The sequence below is a fragment of the Anguilla rostrata genome, chromosome 4 (assembly GCF_018555375.3).
Source record: "Anguilla rostrata isolate EN2019 chromosome 4, ASM1855537v3, whole genome shotgun sequence".
NCBI classification, from domain to species: domain Eukaryota; kingdom Metazoa; phylum Chordata; class Actinopteri; order Anguilliformes; family Anguillidae; genus Anguilla; species Anguilla rostrata.
Window position 1 is genome coordinate 41,709,306 of NC_057936.1, and position 25,101 is coordinate 41,734,406.

Sequence of the window (25,101 nt, forward strand, 5' to 3'; positions counted from 1 at the left end):
CGCCATGCCAACTCCATTAACAACAAATTCCCGCTGCTCCATGAACTTATTATTGACAATAAACTGGACTTTCTTTTTTTGTGTGAGACCTGGCAGCAGCCAGGCATCTTTTTCTCATTAAATCAAGCCACGCCCCCAGGTTTTAGCTACTTTTGCAAACCCCGCCCTTCTGGAAGGTGTGGCGACCTCGCAACCATTTTTCATGCTAATTTCACCCCATCCGAAGTCTCCCTCCCGGTTTCTGTTACATCTTTTGAATACATTGCATTTAAATTACACAATGTCATTGCTGTTCTTATCTATCGCCCCCCTAAACCAAATCAAATTTTTCTGTCTGAATTAACTGAACTACTCTCATCTGCCTGTTCCCTGTCTTCCCAGCTACTGCTACTGGGCGACTTCAACATCCATGCCGACTCCACTCAGTGTACACCTGCCTCTGACCTCAATGTAGACTTGGACTGTTTCAACCTTACTCAACATGTACACTTCCCCACACACTCCAAGGGCCACACTCTAGACTTTGTCTCTTCTACTGGTCTCAACATATCAAACCTCACCAGCTCTCTGTTCACTTTGTCTGATCACAGACTGATTAATTTTCTCTTGTCCACCCCTGCCCCTCAGCCCAAACAGTCGCGAACCATATCCTTCCGGACCACCAACTCCATAAACCCTGCCCACTTTGTTGCTTCAATCACATCTGCCTTACCACTTGACCGCACTGTACACTCCCCTGAAGAGTTTGCAATTCAGCTGTCCACCACACTATCCAGTACCCTTAACATTTTTGATTAATTAAACCATGTATGCTTCATTAATCCTTACTCATTACTATGTGAATTTCGCTCAGCAGGAAGTCCGCCCAAATCCCATTCACATGTTAACGACATTATAACTACTCTCCATAGAAGGAGAGTAGGGAAGGGGCGACGCAAGATCCATGTGAGAAATGCCAAGCCTGCGAAAGCAGGATAGAATGTCAAAGTGTAGCCTAATTCATTTCTTTTGAGGTAAACATTTCGTTTAATTTTGGAAAATGGTCCGTCCGGAAGCCGACATTGATGAAGAGCGGTGTCATTTCGAACAGCGAACTGATCCAGCTGAGGATCAACTTCATGAGTAAGCATATTTCTTATGAACATATTGGTAAATATGTGTACTGTATTGCAACGTATCTCTGTGTTTGTAGGAATATCCAGCAATATGCGCGTTTGTAAATTCCCACACTACGAACGATTCTAACCATTGCTTTTCAAAATTATAGGCTACCTCTCTGCGTCTGGTTGTGTTTGTTTGGTTCTTTGTTTGTATATGATGTAACCATGTCACATTTCCTAAGTTTTGTTTTCATTAGTTAGTGGTTTGCCCCTTTTTTGTAAAGCACATTTAATTTTCACCTGTTGAAGGAAATGTGCTATATAAATAAAGTTTGATTTGATGTCACATTTCCTAACAATTTTGTTTTTATCATATTTACAGAGATGCTCTGATCAGGAAACACGGCCTAGTTCACCACTAGCTAAGAGGCCACGCAAGCGTTGCAAGAGTACACCAGTCTCATCTCATCTTCCATGCGTATAGTTTGCTTCAATAAATGTTCTGAAAATCAAAAGATGTCTTTGTTTCTGTCTTCCAAATGGCTCACTGAGTCTTTGTCTTAAGCCGCGTTTCCACCAAAATTACCCGGAACTTTTAGTCCCAGGAACTACTTTTCAAAGAACTAAAAGGTTCCTTCAGCCCATGGTTGTCTGCATTTGCACCGCGGTCTAAAGTCCCACGAAGATTAGGCAAATTAGCCCACTGACGTATGAAAAAACGACGTTGTCGTCGGTCCATCTGTCCTATGATTTCTTCTGTAACCCCATGCTACCACCGAAGTAGCCTACATTATTTTCTAATAACCGGGACAGCCCAGAGGGGTTTATTCCACTTATATACAACGGGTTACCAACAATGATTATATATGGTTACTTTTGTATTTATTTTTTTTTTTTTTATCGATTTAATCACCTGGAATTGAAATATTCTTCTGCAGCCGTTTGGGCTTATTTTACCGTTGTCAAGCAAAACTGTCGTTGGTAGTTGAACTTGGACCAATGTTATGCAACAAATAGGATAACAGGCCTATAGTCAGATTGTAACTGTTTTATATATCCTCTCAAACACAATTATTATGTTTTTATGCAAACATTCGCTTTCATGTCTTGACATCCGAAGCGACCGAATGCATTCACATTTATATGTATAACTGGCAACAACAGCAGAAAACATGCACACGTTGTAAACAATTTGCTGTTTGATTACTTTCTCATCGTCAATTCCATATCGCAAATCGCAAAATGACAAGAATAGAACGAAAACTCGAACTTGTGTGAAAATTTAAATTAGTAGTGGTACAGCCACCGTTTGCTTTCCTTCGAAGTTACTGCTAGCCGAGCAGCGAAGTGTGCCCTCCAGATGCGAACCATGCACCATAAATTAGTCCATAGTCTTCCTGGTCTTTTTGTGGAATTGAAGAATGGCAGAGTAAAATTACGGCAGTCTGAAAAAGCTAAAGGGACGATCACTAGAATTAACCTGTTATTTTACCCTGACAAAAGTGCGGAAGGTGATTTCCAGTTTGCTTTTACTGTATCACCAATGTGAATTACGCAAAACTACCGCATACCTCACATAACTGTATCAAACGTTTTGAGTCAATTACAACGGGCTAACAAAAAAAATCCGGAAGAAAATATTCAGAAACCGAATTAATCCGTTTGAATGTTTTGGTACGTAATATGCTGTCCCAGCACGAATGCTTTTTATAAAAAAAAATTATAAAACGAATACTAAAGCAAGAAAAGAACAGAAGAGCACACGTTATAATTCCAAGACGTTGGCAGGCTATAACCAAAACTAGGCTACTGCGCCGCATAACATAACAAGTTTGATTTGAAGTTATTATGAAAATAAATTGGTTTGCGGCTGCATATTTTTAAACATGGCGGCTGAAAACAAACACAAAAAAATGCTGCAAGTACTCGACCAATCAGAAATGTTCAGCGCTGCAAGCTCCACCCAAAAGGTTCCTGTACTTTCGGAAAGTACTACCTCCCGAGCAGGAACTTTTTGGGGGGTAAAATAAAGCCCCCGGAACTAAATTTAGACCCTAGTTCCTGCGGTGGAAACGCGGCTTTAGTGGTGGGGAGGCATGCGGCCAGGTGTGAATAGCCTACTTAGCTGGCAGGTCCTCCTACCCAATGCATATTCATTACAGAAAGGCCATTTGCCCTCCCATTCTCACCTGGTGTTGAAAAATAGTAGTCACAACACTAACTTTTAGCAATTTATTTTATATTTCTCATTGGATTTGCTAAAATATTTTGTCATCTTTTGATACCCAAGACCTTGATGAACACATTTCAGTGACCAAAAATCTTAGTTTTCTTAGTCAATTGTTTAGTGTGTTTTATTACAACATTCCTGTGCATGTTCAAAACTACTGTTTACAGCTTGTGTGTTTTTAGAGCAATTTGCAATCCACATATGATTATGACCTACTTACTGCTGCCATATTATTGTAGCTGAGTTTGTGCTGAAAACAGAGATATGAAACACTTTGGAATCACTGCATATAAAGTTGATGAAATTTACACAAATGTCAGAGCATGGCACAATCACCAGTGTGCCTCATTTTACCCTCAGACCCCAGAGGGTTAAAAACATAAACGCGTTGTTTTAGTTTCATTAGTAGACGACCATTGTCGCTCTGGTCGTTCATTTAACACGCACCCCCTCCCTGCAGTCTCATCTACAAAACACCCCCCACCCTTGACATAATGGACAATATTGTCTATCTTGGCATTCATAAAAATATTCTTTCACCACGAAAAAATCATATTCCGTCATAGCAACAAGATAAACCTGACAACAGCCCTAAGACATGCCTATACAGCAGTGAAAACGCTGCTCACTGAATAACAAAATTAACGAGAAAATGTTTTTTAAAAATGGTACCATGTCATTCTTCAGTCAATATCTGGGACTAAATATTGAATAAATATACAACCTTACTGTTGGTTTTACGTGTAGAGATGTCCCTTTTGAGACCGCGTGGTCATATATTGTCTTAGACAATCCGTTTGGGAAATACATTTGGGCATTTGTGACGCCTGGGTATCTTCCAAAATAGCTGTGCGTAATACCACACCTGTTGTTTACGGCGTCGTCGCCCTTTATAGTACAGTCTGGCTTGACTGACAATTCATTTATTCAGTACGTGAGAGCATAAGCTTTCTAACAATGTATAACATGTCTAATTCTGCTTTTGGAATAGCGTTTTATAGGTCAGCGTAACAGAAAATATTCTTAGCATCGCATTCACTTACGCATTCACTCTATGTTAGCAGAAAAATACGCTGCACCTAACAAAATGTGGTCAACGATATTTTGTAATTTCTTGGAAAATACTATTATTATTGAGGACTTCTGGACATAGCTAAGCCATATATTTGCTGATAGACCTAGCTGACATCGTTTTCTGGAGCAAAACAGAAGCGAACAGAACAGTATCATTAATAATGTCTCTGTCTCCATCTACTGAACATAGATGATATTTCATCATTGCTATGTAAGTATTACTGCTCAAAATATTTTGGTTATATACATTATTTTTGAAGTTGAGTATCTTTAAATGGGTTAGTGGTGTTATATAATGTGTGTGTAATATTTCACACTGTAATGTAAGCGTTAGATGGTAGTGTAATAATTTTTGTGAAGCATGCAACAGTGATGACGTGAGAGTTGGAACATTGCCAAAACGTGGTGGATGGTTGAAAATTGTTTTCATGTCGTCCCATCCCAATACAAGAAAACATACAAGAGTACAGAGTATAGAAATACACACAAGAGTTAATTATTACACATTTAGGTACTGTGTATTGTATTGTGTGACAATATTTTTGCATTATTTTTAAAATCTGATCTGCAATGTTTCATCTTAAACCTTCATAAGGGGCTCATTTATATGCTTTATAATGGACAAAAAGCATTTTATTAAATTTTGGAGAGATTTTGGTTATGTTTCTGGACCCCTAGATATTTTAGACCACTGTACTGACTGAAAGCTTGTAATTCCCACTTGCAAATTATGCAACAGTGATTTTCTTGAGTCAAAACAGTTGATTTGTAGTGAAATACGTGAATGTTGTGATTTACAGCAATGCATAATTTAGATAGATTTGGAGACGCTGGGTACACTACTTAGTTTTTGCTTCATACATCTATAGTAGTTCTACATATCGACCCTTAGATTTTATGAACTTGTAGTCAAGAAGTTTTTGATCTAGCACATGTATAGTTCTTTGATCTGGCACTCCTGCTATTCTACTGGGAGACTTCAACCTCCCACCAAAGACCTCCGAACTGTCCAGGGTTGCCTCACTCCTCCAGTCTTTCGCCCTATCCCTGTCCTCTTCCCCCCCCCCCACTACACACGAGGCTGGTAACCAACTAGACCTTGTATTCACCAGAAGCTGCTCCATTCCCCAACTTACGGTGACTCCCCTCCATGTCTCAGACCACTTCTTTCTTTCTTTCTCCCTCTCCTACTTACTCCCCCTCAATTCATCCAACAGCTCACCCACAGTAACTTTCAGGAGAAATCTCTCTACTCTGTCACAATCCTCCCTCATCTCCACTGCTCTGTCTACACTTCCCCCTCCTGCGTCTTTCTCTAACCTGCCAGTTGATCTAGCTACCTCCACCTTCAACTCCTGCCTCTCCCAGTCTCTCGACTCATTTTGTCCTCTTGTCTCCAAACCAGCACACTCCTCACCCCCCTGCCCATGGCTGACTGAGTCACTACGCTCCAGCAGAACATTACTGCAGGCTGCAGAGAGGAAGTGGAGGAAATACCGATCCTCTGATGACCTGACCGCATATCATACCCTGCTGGCGACTTTCACATCTGCCCTCACGTCAGCTAAAGCCTCATTTTTCCAATCTAAGATCAGTGCATGTGTCTCTAACCCACGCAAACTATTCTCCACCTTCTCTTCCCTCCTCATTCCTCCTCCACCCCCACCTCCCTCTTCCCTCTCCGCAGATGACTTTCTGGCCGCCTTTGAAGGAAAGGTGGCTACAATCCGGAACTCCTTCGCCCATCCAGTGAGCCCCCCAACCCCCCGGGACAAACCCACAGCCACACTGACCTCCTTTGAGATGCTGGAGGATTCCGTTGTACTACAACTCATCACCTCTCATCGTGCAACCACCTGTCCACTTGACCCCATCCCATCTAAATGGTAATGGACTGCATTTATACAGCGCTTTTATCCAAAGCGCTTTACAATTGATGCCTCTCATTCGCCAGAGCAGTTAGAGGTTAGGGATTATGTGTCTTGCTCAAGGACACTTCGACATGCCCAGGGCGGGGTTTGAACCGGCAACCCTCCGACTGCCAGACAATCGGTCTTACCTCCTGAGCTATATCGCCCTCACAGTCCTCCAATCCATTTCCAGCGAGATCCTTCCCTATCTGTCCTCCATTGTTAATTCCTCTCTTTCTTCTGGTCATGTTCCCTCTGATTTTAAGATGGCTCGTGTTACCCCACATCTCAAAAAACCCACCTCAGACCCCTCCGATGTAATGAATTATCGACCCGTATCGCTTCTACCCTTTCTGTCCAAAACCCTTGAACGAGCAGTTCTTAAACAACTAACCTCTTTTCTCCATCAGAACAACCTGCTAGACCCTCACCAGTCTGGCTTCCAATCCAGGCACTCAACAGAGACTGCGCTCCTGGCTGTGATGGAGGCACTTGCCACTGCAAGAGCCTCACGCCTCTCCTCTGTCCTGATCCTTCTTGACCTGTCTGCAGCTTTCGACACGGTCAACCATAAAATACTCCTCTCCACCTTGGCTGGGATGGGCATCACTGGGACTGCCCTGTCTTGGTTCTCTTCCAGTCTTGCAGATAGGTACTACCAGGTCACCTGGAAGGCCTCTGCTTCTCATCCCCTTGTTACGGGAGTGCCGCAGGGATCTGTACTGGGTCCTCTGCTGTTCTACTTATACACCAAATCTCTTGGATCAGTTATTAAATCACATGGCCTCTCCTATCATTGTTATGCAGATGACACGCAACTTTTCTTTTCTTTCCCCCCCTCAGCCACACAGATCAATGATAAGATATCTTCCTGCCTGGCTGACATCTCCACCTGGATGGCCAGCCACCATCTGAAGCTCAACCTCAACAAAACTGAGCTGCTCTTCTTCCCATGCAAGACCTCCTTACTACGTGAGCTCTCAATCACGGTTGATGGCACCACAGTGACTGCCTCTCACTCTGCCAAGAGCTTGGGGGTGGTCCTGGATGACCAACTGGACCTCAAGGAGCACATCAAGGCAACATCACTGTCCTGCAGATTCCTTCTGTACAACATCAGAAGGATTCGACCATACCTGACGATGCACTCCACCCAGCTGCTCGTCCAGGCTACGGTGACCTCTCGCCTTGATTACTGCAACTCTCTCCTTGCAAGCCTGCCAGCTTGTGCCATACAGCCACTACAGATGATTCAGAATGCCGCTGCCCGACTCATCTACAACGTTCCCAAATTCTCCCACGTCACTCCTCGCTGTGATCACTCCACTGGCTACCGGTCGCTGCCAGGATCCGGTTCAAAGCCCTGACCCTTGCCTACACTGCAGCCAACAGGACAGCCCCCATCTACTTGCAGGACATGATTTGATCCTATGTGCCTGCTCGAGCACTCCGCTCTGCGGCAGCAGGGCGCCTTGTAACCCCTCCCACCCGACCAAAGGGATCACAGAGCTTCTCCACCCTAACTCCCCAGTGGTGGAACGATCTCCCCGTCCCTCTCCGAACCTCCCCCCACTACCCATCTTCCGCCGTGGCCTGAAGACTCATCTCTTCAGACTATACCTAGACTAACCACCACCACGCTGTATATTTCACTCTAAATCCCCCCCCCCCCCCCTTTTTTCATGACACTTGTTACATGTTGCCCCATCCCAGCACTTTTTGGTAATTTGTATTTGTCCTAATACTGCAGCTTATTCTTCTGCCTAGTTGGCTTTGCAGAGGTTAGGTCTGAATAGTGTTCACTGTGTGAACTAAACTGTGTTCTTGGCTAGAAATAGCTGTACAAAATAAGTATTGTATCTTACTGAACCTGTGTTACGTCGCTTTGGATAAAAGCGTCTGCCAAATAAATGTAATGTAATGTAACCTGCTGTATATATGCAATCTCTCAGTATTTCATTGCAAACTTAAAAAGTGCAAATTCATTTTAGATTTTTCGTCAAAACAATTGCATTTGTGGCACTTTATTTCTTCCAAAATTATGAATATAAACTACTCTGCATTAGTATTGTAAATTGTACAAATGTCTTGCTTCATTTAAGCCATTTTTCAAGTCTCTGTGGCGTTCACATCTGGAGTTATAAAGCTTTAAATAGGGTACCCCCTAAATGGGCAAGGATTGGCAGGATTTGGCTTGTGCGCTAAGGAGTTAAAAAACCTGGCCTGGACCCAAACACCCTCTCCAATTACCGCCCCATCTCCAACCTCCCATTCATGTCCAAACTCCTGGAAAAAGTTATTGCTTCCCAACTCTGTTCATACATGTCCGACAATAACCTCTTTGAGCCCCTTCAGTCCAGCTTCCAACCCCATCACAGCACAAAGTGGTAAATGTCCTCCTCTTATACTGTGACTCTGGTGCATATAGCATACTCATCCTCCTGGACCTCTCTGCTGCTTTTGACACAGTAAACCACCACATCTTCCTCACCCGTCTGTCTCACCTAGGCATCACTGGCCCATCTCTCAACTGGTTTCACTCATACCTCACAAATAGGTCAGAATTCATATCTATCCATGGTCACACCTCAGATCTTGCTACTGTCACACAGGGTGTCCCACAAGGTTCTGTTCTTGGTCCCCTCCTCTTCATCATCTTTATGCTTCCCCTTGGCCCCATCCTCCGCAGCTTTGGTCTCAATTTCCACTTCTATGCAGATGACACCCAAATCTATATCAGCTCTACATCCACTAATCAGCCACCCACTGCCATCATTGAAAACTGTCTGACATACATCAAATCCTGGATGCAACACAATTTTCCTAAACTCAACTGTGAAAAAACTGAAATCATTCTCATCGAACCAAAACCCCAGCTCACAAAACTACACAACTTCTCCCTCACCATTGACGGTACCCCTGACTCCACCTCCCCCCTGGTCCGCAACCTCGGTGTCATACTCAATCCATCCCTCGCCTTTGAAAAACACATCAATAACACTGTCAAGGTTTCATTCTTCCATCTACGCAGTATCTCCAGACTCAGACCCTCTCTCACCCATCCCAATGCAGAAAAACTCATCCACGCATTCATTTCCAGCAGACGGGACTACTGCAATGCACTCCTCACTGGTCTTCCCTCCCGCCTCCTACACAAACTGCAACTGGTTTAGAACTCGGCTGCAAGAATACTGTCCCGCACATCCTCCCGGTCTCACATCACCCCTATCTTGAAAGATTTACACTGGCTCCCAATAACATCACGCATCACATTCAAACTCCTCCTCCTAGTTTACAAATCCCTAAATGGCCTCGCACCCACTTACCTCTCTGATCTCCTGCTCCCCTACCAGCCACCCATACAGTTACGTTCATCCACTGCCGGCCTCCTCACCACCATCCCCTCTCAGCGCCGTTCTTTTGGCGACCGCCCCTTTTCAGTTGCCGCCCCCAAACTCTGGAATGCCCTCTCCCTGACATCCGTACCTCAGACTCAATCACCTCCTTCAAATCTAGTCTTAAAACCCACCCTTTTCCCTATCCTTCCCTTGATGTTTGTCTTCCACCTCACACCCCCTCCTACCACCACTGCACCACTAGTCCCACTGCATTGTTTTTTTTCCTCTGAATTGTATGATTCACTGTATGTATGTATGTACCATGTTTTGTCAAGCGTCTTTGAGACCATGAAAAGCGCTATATAAAATAAATGTATTATTATTATTATTATTACATTTCTAAATACCAAAATGTGCTGAAGGGATGTGGATGTGGGACATAGCCAGACATGGTCTCCCCATCACTAACAATTTTTAAGTCCCTGTATCCTTACATGTGGCAAACACTGCAAAGCTGGCCCCTTTGCATCAATTCAACATTTTAAACACTGGAGTTGAACAGGTGCCAAAAAGCCTTTTACAACCACAAGCAGCTTGGAGTTTACAGTAAGAGCCATGATTAAATTAATTGTCTGAATGATATCCCGCAGTCTGTGGAAGTGATTGAAAATATGTTAAAAAGGCATCGCCGTCGTAACACTGCAGTTTAGTAAATATAATAAATCACCCAAATAAAGCACCCTGTAATGCGCAGATATACTGTAGTTCGGTGAGATCTATGGACTTGTTCTGGTTTCTCTGAAGTGGGCTAGTGGAGGGGGGGGGGGGGGTGGGGTGAGTTATGGGAATGAGGAAGGCCTGCTGTGCTCAGATATCAGATATCCAGATATCAGCTGGATTACAGCACTGGTGTGGCCACAGGATGGGTGAAGATACAAGAAAATCGCAACGCTCATTCGTCACTGTCCTTTTCACGTCTGTCATAAATGTATAGTGTTATTGGAAAAAAGGTTTTAAGTGCCAAAGTCCCTCATTGTGTGAAAGTTGGAGAAACACATACAGCTGTCCAAATGGTTACCTACTTATTTTGCTGAAATGGTGTGCACATTTTAACAGCCAGGAAAGTTTATTTTTATTGGTTTTATTTTGTGTTCAATAATTACTAGCTTCCAAGTTTCCATGTACAAACTAGCTAGCTCACTATATTAACTTGGCCAAGTACTAATATTGTGACTACAAGTTCAACAACATGACGGAAATGGCAAGGACCAAACTTTACCAGTTGTACTATAACTGCATAGCAAACAGTTAACAGCTGAATACCAGGGGTGCGCTGGAGGACATTCTGAGGGAAATATCAAAAACTGAAATGTGACTAGGAAAAATGTAAAAAAAAAAAACTGCATTTGTGTAACAAAATATTATATTATCTTGCTTACTTTATTATTAAGCAGAGGGCATGCATCTAGAGCTAGTGAGCTTCTGTATAGCTTTGGTTGTGAGTTTGTCCAACAAAAAGAAATTAAAAAATAAAAAAGAAAGAGAAACTATGATAAGGCTACTTTTTGAGTGTGATGTTTTTACTTAATCTACAGCATCAGCAATGCATCACGTGCTGCCTCTCTGGTGCATATATACTGTCTCATCATATCGGCCATCACCTTAGTTTATCAGCCGATACTAACACGTTCATACCTGTCGAAACCAATACAACCCAAATATTATTGTGCACCACTAATGAATACATATACTGCAGTCTGTCAGAAGTTCAGCTCCTTTAGACTTTTGACAGATGTCAAAAGTACATTAAAATATGTCTCCCTGGATACTATACTCCCCCCTCCCCCCAGGGAATTACCTTGATCTCTGATCTTTGCACTTGTATTTGCATTGTAAGTCACTCTGGATAAGAATGTCTGCTACATGGCAGTCAAGTAAAAGTGTGTGTGTGTGTGTATGTGTGCGCCTGTGTGTTACAGAGCAGTTTTCCTCACCTCTTGCTGAGCATCTGAAAGCAGCAGGTTCCTGAGGCCACCACAATCAGCAGGAGAAGCGGAATGGTGGGGATGATCACATAGACCAGGAGCAGCCCTTCAGATAAAATGATCATTATGTAATAAAAATAGCCTATAATCTGTTTTGGGCACTGGACAATTTTAAGTATTGAGAATCACACTATGTTAAAGTGACAGCCATTGTTTAACCGATAGCCACTGTAATTATGTTGTCAAAAAAGACTTCCACTGCCATGGTTAAATGATGAGTCAATGTACAGTTGAGGCCAAAAGTTTACATACATCTAGGCTAAAGACATTCAAACTCAATTTTTCACAACTCCACACATTTAATGTTACCATACATTTCATTTGGCAATTAGGGCATCTACTTTGTTCACATCAAAGGTAATTTTTTAAAAATCGATTAGAGACAGATTTATTTCAGCTTTAATTAACTATATCAGAATTCCAGTGGGTCAAAAATCTACATACATCAAGTTGACTGTCTCTTTAAACAGTCTGGAAAATTCCTGTAATGACTTTTTAGAAGCTTCTGATTGGCCAATTGTCATAATTGGGAGTTAATTGGCACCTGTGGCTGTATTTAAGGGCCTACCTTTAGAGCCACTGCCTTTTTGCCCTTGATTTCATTGTCACTGTAGTGTCCATGTTCAAATCACTGTTAAAATATTAGTATTTAAAATCAAAGTCATTAAAATGGTACCAACTAAAATTATGGTGATGTTATTATTTGATGGGTTTTAGCACATTTCTTATAGAGGGTATCAGATATTCTTGCATCACGTAGTGAGTTCCACTGTATATAGAATGTTGAATGCATGCATGCACAATATCATGAATATTTTCATAGCTCACTGTCAGTAAATATCAGACAACAAGAGAGCTGCAACCATACAAAGATATTTGAAGTGCTGAATGGGTCGATTATTGGGTTCTGGAGGTGTGGTTACAGTAATTGTGCAGGGATGGGGTGACCTGGGGTGTTGGAACTGGGGCCAAATATGAGATCTTTTCATGGGGTCCAAAATCCCAGGCGATGCCCCTGCTACAAGTACACACGTACACATAAACACGCATACACACCAGGACAACTCCTACAGTGCAAACAGTAAATGAACATACAGACCCAACCGGCCCCCCACTCCACGCACATGCACACACACACTCAGGGCCACTCCTACAGATAACAGCATGTACTTTACACACACATAAATCTGCATTTACACATTTTTTACCACACAACAGCCTTACAGAAATACAGACATACAGACACTCACACTGTACACACGTGCAGGTCACACACATAAACACACAGTTTGTGGTGCTGGTCTGCACCAGCGACATACAGCCAGGTCAGATATAGGAGTGCACCGGCTCACCAGAGGGGCCAACCACCAGAACATGGGAAGCCCCCTCTTCGTTAGTAACAGAGGGGTCACTCTCTTCTGGCTGTTTCGGGGACACATCTGGAGACACAAAGTGTAAGGAACAGAAGTAGTGTGTGCCAAAATCTGGGTTTAAATATGTTTATAACAAAGCAATATATGAACTTTACAATAATAAGAGGTCATTTAACCCATCTTGTAGCCTCATATGGCTAATTCTTTGAATTACTATACACAAGAAGTGCTTAAAACGCAATAGCTGTTTTAGATCATTCAATGACCCCTTTGATATATCTTTCATTCATTAGTAACCAGGGGTTAAATTGGGATTCGGGAGGTGGGTGGACCCTGAGATCCGGTGGGAGGTGGGTGAAAAAAGGTACAAACCAATGAATTTCTCAGCTCAAAATAATTGTATCTTTAATGTATTGTGCACATAATTGTAATTAAGGAAAACGAAATGAGAATGTATACTATTGATGCAAGCTTTTACAAAACATATTTCAAGTTTTGAGTGTCATTAATGCTGGGAATTTTTTTACCCACAAAAATAATCAGCCATCCTCCTCTTTTGTCCTCCCTTTCTTCCTCCTTTATCCATCTTTCGTAAACTGTCGAATTGAAACAAAATAAAACCAGCAGCGACTGGTGAGCTGAAAATTGGTGATGTGCAAAACTTTCCTTTAAACTAATCATTGATCTCAAACTGTTTTAATTAATTTTCAGTGATTACAAGCATGCAAACGATCTGACTAAGCAATTGGAAAGGGACACACAGCTTCTTTGCATTGTGTTAGGGAGATTAAATGATAAATGCGATTTAGAAAAATCAGTTTGAATCACTAAGCATTGGCGGAATCTACCCCTGATTCTCCTTGAGTATCAATGAAATGAATCCACAAAATAGGCTACTCAATAGCAATACTATCATATATAGCCAGCTCTCCCCAAATAGGCAGTTTTAGCGAGTAGCCTAGGCATTATAGCCTACATTTATTGTCATTTGCAGTAAGAAGTTGTGCACATTTTTAATCAACATTATTTGTGGATACATGCACTTCTTTCTCCGCACTCAAATTCATGGCAAATATCTGCAATGCGTAGATTGTAAACAAAATTGAAGTGCAGGTTTTGTTTCTGTTGGTCATTCTGAAAGCTAACACAGTAGATAACAGACTGTTGTATCTTGTTTGTTAAGTGTAGACTACTTGGTGATTAAAACGGATTTTTAACAGATAAATTGAATTTATGATTTAATCCCCCTAACACGGTATGAAGACGCTGGCTATTAGGCCACTTGCCGATCGTTGGCACGCTTGATAATAAAGGAAAAATTACTAATGAAAACAGGTTGGGATCAATGATTAGTTTAAAGGAAAGTTTTGCTCCCCACCAATTTTCAGCTCACCAGTCGCCGCTGAATAAAACGTTATGCATGTGGGAAATATTCAATCCTAGCTTAGCTGCTGACCAGCAACCTGCTGATTTTGCTCAAGCAACCAAAGTTGCCGTAATAATAGCCGGCGTCCGTGGGGGCTGTTTATTCACCTCTCTTTAAAATTTCCCAGAGATGAAATTACATGTTAATGAAACTACCTACCGTGTCCGCTTCCAATTTAACCCCTGTTAGTAACTCATTTTGAATATGAATTCTTTCACTTTTTCCATTAGCATGCAGAATCATTAGCCAGAGTTTCAAGTCCACATGGAATGCAGATATCATCTACAGGTCTGTCTGACTTAGAAAAGCATCACTGGGATCAGAAAGCATTCATTCATCCATCAACAGGGTTCATACACTTTTTCACCAATGATTTTCAATGACTTTTCCATGACTTCTCCACAACCTTTAACTGAATTTCCATGACCAAAACAAATGACTATCTCAGCGGGACGATTTAAAATGATTTATTGTAACAGCTCCAACTACCCTGTACCCTCCAACAGACCCTGAATGGTCTTGATATCTGGGTAGAGGAGCACAAAATGAAACTCAACCCAAAGAAATGTAAAGTTTTACATGTCACCCACATGAGGCATCCACCCGCCCTGCCGACTCTCTCCATTGAGCAGAACATCCTGGAAGTCTGTGACACTGTCAAGGTCCTGGGGGTCACCATCCAGAGTAATTTGCGTTGGGACAGTCAGGTGGTCCACCTGGTCCACCATGCTGACCTCAGAGAACAGGAAGCTTTTTGCTCTGCGTCGCCTGAAGAAATTTGGTGTCCGAGACCCAGAACTGGTTTCCATCTACACAGGCTACGTACGCCCGGTGCTGGAGTACGCAGTCCCGTCTGGCACAGTTCCCTGACTAAAGACCAGGCTAAAAGGCTGGAAAGCAGAAACGGGCTTGTAAAACCATACTTGGCCAGAGGTACTCAGGGTACCCAGAGGCTCTCTGCATCTCGGATTGTGCACTCTATCAGAGAGACACACTCAACTGTGTCTTGGCTTTGCCAGAAAGCTGCTAAAGTCCAACTTCAGTGACTGGCTACCACCCCTCAGGGAGGAGCTCACAGGTCGTCAGACAAGGAACTCAAACAAACTGGCCATCCCAAGATGTCGAACTGAGAGATACAGGAGATCACCAATCCCCTATATGTGCAGACTCCTAAATGACAGCGGATTTTAAATTTAAATTTGGGATACGAGATTAGATCTCAGCTTAGATAATTGCAATATTTAAAATTTTTTGTCTACTTAGTATTGATGTTTTATTGTAACAGCAAAATAATTCAGTGTTTTTAATGACAACTGTCTTTATGAACCTGTAATAATGCTGAAAGGTCAATAAATAAATAAATAACACTAAGTAAAATTAGGTCTGCATTTGAAACATATGGTGCCTCTCTAAAACAAATAAACACCAGACAGACACACTTAGATACATTCTCTCATATTTTAATTCGAATAGTTTAACATTTTTGTCAATGTCTCAAACAGGGCTCGAACTTGCGACCATTTTGGTCGCATATGCTCCCGAAATTTAATCTGTGCGACCTCGAAATATAATTGGGAGCATTTGTGCGAGTGCAAATAATTGTTCTGGTACGACCTTTTTTTTTTTTTTTTCTTTTTCCACTCGAACGTCTCTTTCTCTGTACATTTGCTAGTTAGTACACTCAGCATGTCCCTTGTGAGCTGACGGTGACCCTTCTAACCAATCGCGAGCTTGACATTCTTACCTTTAATGCTGATTTTAAATTGGTTAATATTAGCCTTCAATCACTCCCTTTCGCTGCACTCCACTGTCACGCGACAGAGAGAGCTAACGCGTTAACTAATGTTACCTGAAGACAAAAGTTTATGTTCATTTTATTAGCGTTATCGAAAGCTGAAAAGTTGAAGCGGACGTTTTGTGTAGCGACCCGGTTGGAACAGCTAATTTCTCCGATGCAGTTTACTCGCGGTTGATTTAATTAGCGGTATTAATGTCACGAGAAGCGCTTTGTCGTTTGAATGCATAACACGCAATTCCTTGAAGAGTCGACACATTTTATGCGTGACAGTTTAACTGTTACTTGTAAACCGTACTGTTATATTGTCGTTTTTATCATTAAAAAATCTATTGCATATATTGTTGGTGCTCCTTACATTTCGGTGGGTGTTCCTAAGTTTTTGAAGTTGGGAGCACCAGTGCTACCAAGTAAAAAAGTTAATTTCGAGCCCTGATATATTATTGAAGCTGCACTTCCTTGGCATATTGTCGGCACAGTAGGGCCTACGTTTACTAACTGCTACATCAGCAGAGGCGTGCCTGTAAACAGACTGAGCCGGACCGAATTAACTTCTCACATCACGAAAATACCGCGAAGGTTACGTGCCAATTTACGTTTTATTACTATACATACTATTTTTATGATTGGATTAATTAGTAATTATATTTGATGCAACTTTAGCTATATTTCCATTACTTTTCAAAAAATATTATTTTCCATAACTTTTCCAGGGCCTGGAAATTGCATTTTAAATTTCAATGACTTTTCCAGGTTTTTCATGACCGTACGAACCCTGCATCAAGTTTCTTTCACCAGTTATTCCTGGTCAGGGTTGCGAAGAGGGCTGCAGCATCTTGGCATGCAGACAGTTCACCAATCCATGACAGAGCCCACACACCATTCACTCACACATTAATTCCTACAGGCATTTTAAACTCTCCAGTTAGCCTAATATATGTCTTCAGACAGTGGGATGAACTGGAGTACCTTGAGTTGGAAAGTCCAAAAAGCCCCTGGTCAGGATTCAAACTCGATACCTTCTTGCTGTGAGGTTGATCGGAAAGCAATCGCATTTACATCACTGATGAACTGATGGTGTTGGCCTGCATGGCCACTTAGATCTTTGTGCTAGTAGGGGATATCCTATGTTCCCTATTTGTCACAATTCAGCCAGCTCATCAGTTACTGGCCACGTGGTTTACCTTTACGCCACATGGTGGAACCTGCAGTATCAGTGACGGAGGAAGCTGAGCAAAGTGTTTCTCACCTGGTTCTCGTGGTCGGTCTGAAAACTCCTTGTCCAGCAGGCTCTCTGTAACAGAAATAAACAGGTGCTGTGGGGTAAATAAGATGCAGAAATAAACACCCAATGATGTGATCTTGCTGCTCTTCAGTTGATATTAGGAAGAGGGAGAGGCCTCCAATGGGATCGTTTCAATTTGCCTGATGAAATATTGAAATAAATGACCAAGTCTGACTGCATGTACATGTATTTAACTGTGAATGTATGTGTGTGTGTGCGTGATATGAGAGTGAGCAGTGGTACAATACCTGGCGCATACTTGCAGATGAAGTTGTGCTTCATATTACACCTGTCATCATTCCACTGGTACAGGTAGGGCCCGCCCAGCCCATGGAGAGCAGTGGGCTGGTGGTACATCACCACACAGGCCTCTCCCCCACAAGACGGCTCATCATAGTACCAGTTCCTGCAATGTGCCACACCTGGTGTGAATATGTGTACGCATGGATCCACAAACTACAATGCAAGGGCTGTAGTAGTGTCTGTTTCAGCGGCTAAGGAGTCATGTTTAGTTTTTAGTTTATTAATGCAATCATATATATTTAATTTATTAAAACAAGATAAACTAATTAAAAATGGTTACAAAAAGGTTAAAAATCATCCCTAAATGGGATATAGGCTGTTAATCTTTTATAAGAGTAACATATTCAACACAAAGAAAAAAGAATTATTAGATAGAATATAAAAACAAAAATACTATTAAATGCATATAAATAATGAGTAAATCTACAAAAGGCTATTAAATTTGAATTACGAATCCATTAAAAGGAATGAAACACAGAATTAGAAGTTGTTCCAAGTCATTATTCGGGAAATAATCTACTGTATTAATTTCCTGTTGTAAGAGTGTAAAATCTGTTGGGAAGTTTTGGCGGTTACCTGGTGACATCCATACCTTGCTGAGACTCTCACCTGAACTGCGAGACGCTGTTGTCAGCCCACCTGTACAGGTCAGGGCAGGAGGCAAAGCCACCTTGGTCCTGAGGCTCTCCGTCCCGGGTCAGGCCAATCCAGAAGTCGCCGTCGGCGATGCCGGGCTCAGAGTGGGCGGGGTTGGAGGAGGAGCTCGAGCTGAGCTCCTGGAGGAGGCGTTCAATGAGCTGCTGCTCTGCTGGGCTTTCCACGCTCAGCAGTGCCCCGCCGTCCATCTCACACACCTGCCTCGCCTCCCGAAATGCCACCCGGCTGGACACGTCCCGGAAGTAGGCGATCTTGTAGCACGGGTTCTCCGGTCCCCCCTGGCAGATTGTCTGACCTGAGTGAGTGGCACACAGTTACAAACTAATCAATCAATAAATCAAACAATCAATCAGTTTATCAATAATTGAATCATAAACCAATCATTTAGTGCATCAGCCAAATAATACAACAATTTAGTAATCGATATTTTAGTCATACAGTAGATCAACATGATTCTAAAGTATTCATAGTGAACTACGAGACCAATGATTTTTCTGCACGTGCATCACTTTTTTCAGAACAAAGTTAAATTACTTTGTTCATTTGGCCACAATTTTGTGATGACTTGGTATTTTTTGTACTATAAAATTATTATCTTAGCATTGCCTATCAAAATCTGTATTGATTTTTAGTCCTCTCACTAGACTATATCCATCCATTCAGCCTGGGACTGCGTCCAAACCCAAACTGTGCAGTCATCACATTCCCACTGCCCATGCAATCCACTGGGGGGAGTCCTGCGACCTTTAATCCTGATCATTTATCTTCATAATACACCTACTATGGACTAGACTGACACAGCACGGTCGTGGGCTTGCACACAAACACGCGCACACACACACACACACACACTTCAGGCAGGCACACAGAGCCACACACACATGCACAGACTTATCAGGTACACACACAAACATGCACCCATGCATACACTCCTACACACAGATACACACACACACACACACACACACACTCGGTTTCACACATGCCTGAAGTTATACAGGAGAAAGACTCCCCTCTATCTTGTTCCTTCCGGAGGAGGATGAAGGCTGGAGGGAACGTCAGATTGGGAAGTGGGGAGAAAGCAGGGGAGCAGATGTGAGGCAGAGCGGTAACAAGGGACAGAGTGAACAATGGAGGAAGACAATAGAGGATGAAGAAAAGAGGAGGAGGTAGAAAGGCATTGGGGGTGGGCAGGTGGGAGACTGGGAGGGATGTGCTGAGTCTGGTTCTATCCTGCACAGCCGGTCCCATTTACTGGACTCAAAGTGATGAGAGTGCAGTTCTCAACCAGGCAATTATTTAAAGTAGCTGCTGGGCAGTGAGCTCATGTTATTATTAGACATTTAACAGCACGTGTATTAATCACAGTTTATATTCGCCCCACACTCTATACTGAGGTCCCAACTCGTCTTTTATGGCTGTGGTCAAAATGCAGATAGTTAGGGAACCTTTATTTTATTTTACACTTTGTTTTATTTTACAGTGTTGCACGAATATTAGTCAGAACTCTTAGCTGGGAGGGGCTTGAGAGCTGGGTTAACCTGTGCATGGGTGTGGTGCGTGTGTGGTGTGTGTGTGTGTGTGTGGTGCATGCATGCGTGTATGTGTGTGTCTAAGTAGTATGTGACTGGTTACAATTTTCATAAAAAAGAGAACACTCCTCTACAGTCCTGAAAGAAGTATTCTCCGTCCTGCACTGTTCTAGCTGTCATCTAGGGAAAACCATTTCCCCTCGCAAACAGGAGGTAAACCACAGTTCCCTTTAATACTACTGCAAAAAGTAATAGACTTCGGGACAGTAAGCTGATCTCAGATTATTTGACAAGAACTGATCTTGAGGGAAGAGGTCTTTCCTATAGCTAGAAGCAGAATGATGACCACTGTAAGTACACCCCTGGGCACATTCAAGATGAAAGTTTTACCCACCAGATCTTTACAGCTTTTTATTGACCAGTGCAGTGCGGTATTTGAGGAACTGAGACCAAAGGCCGTCTACGACGTTTTACTTGTGGGAGTGAACCAGAAGTTACTTACACAATTCACAATGGAAGGCGAGGAAGGCTAAGAAAACCGTACAAGGAGCGACGATAATTGTCTTGCAAACATTCTCGTGAACCTTTGACACAACGCAGAGCCTAGTTAATTAACCAGGAAATGTATCTTGAGATCTTGAGAAAATCTTTTGCATGCGATAGCTGACACACACACACACACACACACGTTACATAGCATCAAATGATTACATAAAAACATAATGAAACTGATAAAAATATGAAACTTGACTATTTAAGGGGTAACCAAATATTAAAATAGCCTATTCTAAGCGGGCGCGGACCGTTCCACGCTAAATGTATTGCGCATAAATAAGTCCAGTCTTCCAAAGTAATGAGCAGCAGCTAATTAAATGACTCGCAGATATTACTCAGACCTTACGGTATCACATCTGTTCCGAGAACTTACTTTGAAAATTCGCCGTCGTGCGCGCGAGGTTTCTTCCAAGAATACACAGGAGCAATAAACTAAATGGAGAAGGAGACCGTTTTGTTTTTGTTTTTTTTAAAAAGCTGTAAGAGCAAATCTGTCACCCGCCATTAATCACATGAGCCACTAAAAAGAGGGAAAAACCTTTGCTGAATCCCCTTTTCAAAAGTATCTTTGTCTTGGATAACAAGAACAGACAGAAAAATAGTCTGCTGCAGTAAAACCTGTTGTACGTTTTTTTTTTTTTTGTAAAACACTGCAATATATGACTCAGTTTAATTTAAACATGAAAATCAACAGACATGGCAATAGTCAAATCACCCTGCTAAAGCTGAGAAGTAAGAATACTAAGCTATATTACTTATGTCCTTTAAAAGTATCTGACCATTGCAGCATCCAAAAAGACACAGTTTTATAAGTAATTTACTACTGCACTGTTTGTTATTGCGCGATTAAAAAAAAAAAAAAAACTATTGTACCATAATGTTCATATTACTCAACTTTAGGAGGTATTCAACATTTCAGTATAATTGTTCGATTAAAATTTTATGTGAACACTGTAGTGTGTTCAGTTTTAAATACATTTTACTAGTACGGTGGAACCGTTCAGTTTTAACCGAACAACTACATTGGTTCATTGTTCCTGCCTCACCGCGTCTAAAGTAATTCGTGGTGGTGTCAGTTATTAGACTTTGAAAAGAGGATTCATTTTGCTTGTATGTTTAATAATTATTCTATATTTGAAAGGTTATAAATTGAAAGGTAAAATTGTTTTTCCACTCACCGCTCACAACCCTTGCGCCAAGGCAGCTGGAGACCATCACCATCACTCCACATAGGACTGGAAGGATGCTCGGGTCCATGCGCATCTTCGGGGACACCCGCGACTTTAGTTTACGGCGCTGCGATGAATTAGAGAGCGCCCTGCACAACCGCTCAGTCGAACAACAGGGCGCTTCGGTGAACAGTTCAGTAGCAGCGGCTGTGCTTGTTCGGTTCAGCGGTTGGCATCGTCCCACCGGCGGCTATCAGTTTGAAGGGGGCTCGCGGAGTAGAGAAAGCTTACTCTACCCGCTGTCTCGCTGGCTTGTGCGGTGTTGCCTGAAAAACAGCGACACACTCGGCTGCCAGTCTCGCACTTTATTGATCTATCCCGCGCGACTGGCAGTGTTCGATTTCAGCGAATACAGGCCACAGCTGTAACCTTTCGACTAGGTCACAAATTGCATTAAACCAAAACACGCCCCATAATGTGTATGCTGAAGCCAATTATGACAAGTTTAAGGCGAGGAAGATCAGAAACAGCATACTAAATAGGATATATGACCACGTAACTGTGAATGGTAGCGACACACAAACTGCAGTTCTGTCAGAATGGTTAACCTACCTAAGTTGTATTTTAATTCGTTATATTCAATGAAAATGCAATAGCTATTGTATTAAGTAATGTACCGTTGCTGTTTAGCAACCAGCTAGCTAGATGGATTAACAACTTATTATTAGCATATAGGCCTATTAGGGCTGTCAAAAAATATTCGTTTTTCTTTTTATTTAAAGTTCGAACCTAAATTGAGAATTCGAATATTAGTTTTGCATCCCGCGTTTTGTAATTAACATAAATATACAGGCTTTAATTTCATGCGGCGAATCATGTTCATGCACGCAAAGTTCATTTCCTGTGCTAACGTTACTGGTCAGCTAACAATTTAGGCTAAATAATGTTCCCATGGCAGGCTATGTTTCCTTTCTGTTCTGAAGATTTTGATAAAATTGGATGATGAAAGAAGTTAAACAAACTAAAGAGTAAGTAATTTATGTTGTTTTAGGCTACAGGTATTGAATAGTCTGAATAGTTTTTGTGTTAAGAAATCAACAGGATTTCCTATAAACAATCATTTCCTTATTATTGTGATTAATAAATGCCGGGTTGTGGCAAATTACATTCACGAGAAAGTGCTTTATTCATTTGCGCATTAGGCTATAGAAACTGCAGGGGGCTCATTTATAAAATGAACTTGCGTGCATACGCCAGTGAAGACCTGATGTAGAGCCACAACCGTTTCCACGGTCAAATCGATTCATGTTGAAATTTTATAAATCACTACTTTGACATGATTTTCTACGTACGCGGCACACAGTTGATCTAAAATACGTTTTATAAATGAGGCCCCAGATGTAGTAACCTAGTATGAAAGTTCACCGATGTCCTCTATTCTACTGCCCGCTTGTGGAAAATAACGCGCAGGCTAGTTTAGAGGGAGCGTCACGTGCATATTGCGCCCGACAATTAGCAGCTTATTTTTTTGTGAATTATAGGCAAATGATATTCGAATATATTCGAACGCTAACTAATTACAAAAGCTAATATTCGAACTCAATGTCATCTGATTGGCTGCACACACCTTTGCATTTTTTAATCCACATTGATTCCCAACATTGTCACTGCAAAAGGGAGTCCAGTTCTCTTGATCTATCTGGCTATATATGTGAAAAGCAGTAACGTTGCCTGAACTGAACCCCAGTTTCCTGCCTTGTCTTTTCTTTCAAAATAATGATGAGTTCCCATGTGAACTAACAAGAGGTGTCGTTGCATTTCATCTGTACTACATTATGTCCATTCAATTGCTGCTATGTAGCTACAACAAAGATGATGTTGTGTTTTATGACATTTAGTAATTACATTTATTTGGAAACAGGCCTAAAATCTGAAAAGGTTTGCTTGCATTAATTCTGGCTCAATTGGCATGTCTGCCCATACATGTGAATATTTTCATTTTGTGTTAATGTAAATCTATAGATTAAATTATTTAAGAAGGAAATTAAGTTTTGGGGGGGAAATTAAGTTTCATTATTCCATTCAAAAATCTTTGGACAGTTTTAAATGAGATACAGTCATGGCCTATGTTTAGCCTGCCAAAGTTCTATTAAACTATTATTTAAGTCTTCATATCAAAACTAGGGCAAAGGTTCCAGTCAATATAAAAGAGAGATGTGAAATGTGAGGATGATTTTCATGTATTTCCCAACACTTTATTGTGATAGCCAATTACACTGCCACAGACATTTTCTCTTTTATGTTGATTGATTTTTCCCTCCAGTTATGTGAAGCAACGGCAACACAAGGCTGTTAACCACGCTATAATATGCATCGACACAAAAATGCTATTACTTAATTTGCTATTAGGTATTGATCAGTTATTTCCCACAGTAAACAGCGCTCTGTTCTATGGATGTTCAATAAAGGCACTCTGAAATTCTCTGACACATTATCAATAAATCTGCAACAGTATTACAAGGATCATCATTCGAAAGAGATATTGTAGAGATCTGGCAGGAAGTGGTGGGGCAAACTGTTGGGTAATCACAAAAGAGGCTGAGAGCTTTTTGCAGGATCGCTGTCAGGCTGAAAAAAGTCCAGCTTGCAGAACCAAACCCGCATGCAGGGCCAGGGGGAGCAGCAGAGGCGGGGTCACAGCACTATGCTGATTCTGCTAGCTGCCACAAACAGGGGCCTCCCGAGCTTTCCCCCTGGCTACAGCCCCACCCTCAGCTCAGGGAATGCATCAGAAGGAGCTCCTGTTCCATTGCACCTAGAGCCTCCTGAAAAACACTTGCACAAAGAACAGTCATTCACAGGAAGGATATTACCCCCCGCTCCCATCACCACATAAAATGGATGTGGGAAAAAAAGTAGCAGGGATCCCACTCTGAAATGTTCTGTTTACACAATACAATATATACAATCACTTATAGAATGATTATTATATTTTTAGGAAAAATCACGTACCGAGATACCACCATGTTGTTGGTGCAATCCACAGTTGGGCAATACAGTTGCATAATTTTCAAAAAGTATTTTTGTCTCAAAGTCTCAAATAAGCATTAAATATCGTTCCTGTATTTTCCTTCCTGCTTTGTTAGAATTTTCAGGGAAATCTTAAATGTGAAGGAAAATCTTTATCTAAATTCACACAGAATGTTTAATTTGATGCCTTGGTGGTTTTTTCATAAATATAAAATCTCTGTTGGTGACGTCTTGTCAAGTACTGCATGTCTGCAGTAGACCTCATCTGATTTATCTGCT

At 41.7% G+C, this 25,101-nt stretch overlaps 1 protein-coding gene across 2 annotated transcripts in view; it reads right to left on the minus strand.

The window, feature by feature from the left end:
* chodl (chondrolectin) overlaps positions 1-22,308 on the minus strand; it is a 29,466-nt gene extending 7,158 nt beyond the window's left edge. The window contains exons 1-7 of one of the 2 annotated variants that reach the window (XM_064332690.1): positions 21,802-22,308; positions 18,489-18,831; positions 17,825-17,982; positions 17,541-17,585; positions 13,598-13,666; positions 13,050-13,136; positions 11,647-11,743 (exon numbers count right to left, since the gene is read on the minus strand). In XM_064332690.1, the coding sequence (XP_064188760.1) occupies positions 11,647-11,743; positions 13,050-13,136; positions 13,598-13,666; positions 17,541-17,585; positions 17,825-17,982; positions 18,489-18,831; positions 21,802-21,886 (884 nt within the window). In that variant the 5' untranslated portion in view covers positions 21,887-22,308. The remainder of the gene's footprint in view (positions 1-11,646; positions 11,744-13,049; positions 13,137-13,597; positions 13,667-17,540; positions 17,586-17,824; positions 17,983-18,488; positions 18,832-21,801) is intronic. The other variant, XM_064332691.1, reaches the window with a different exon arrangement.
* Between the last annotated feature and the right edge of the window lie 2,793 nt (positions 22,309-25,101).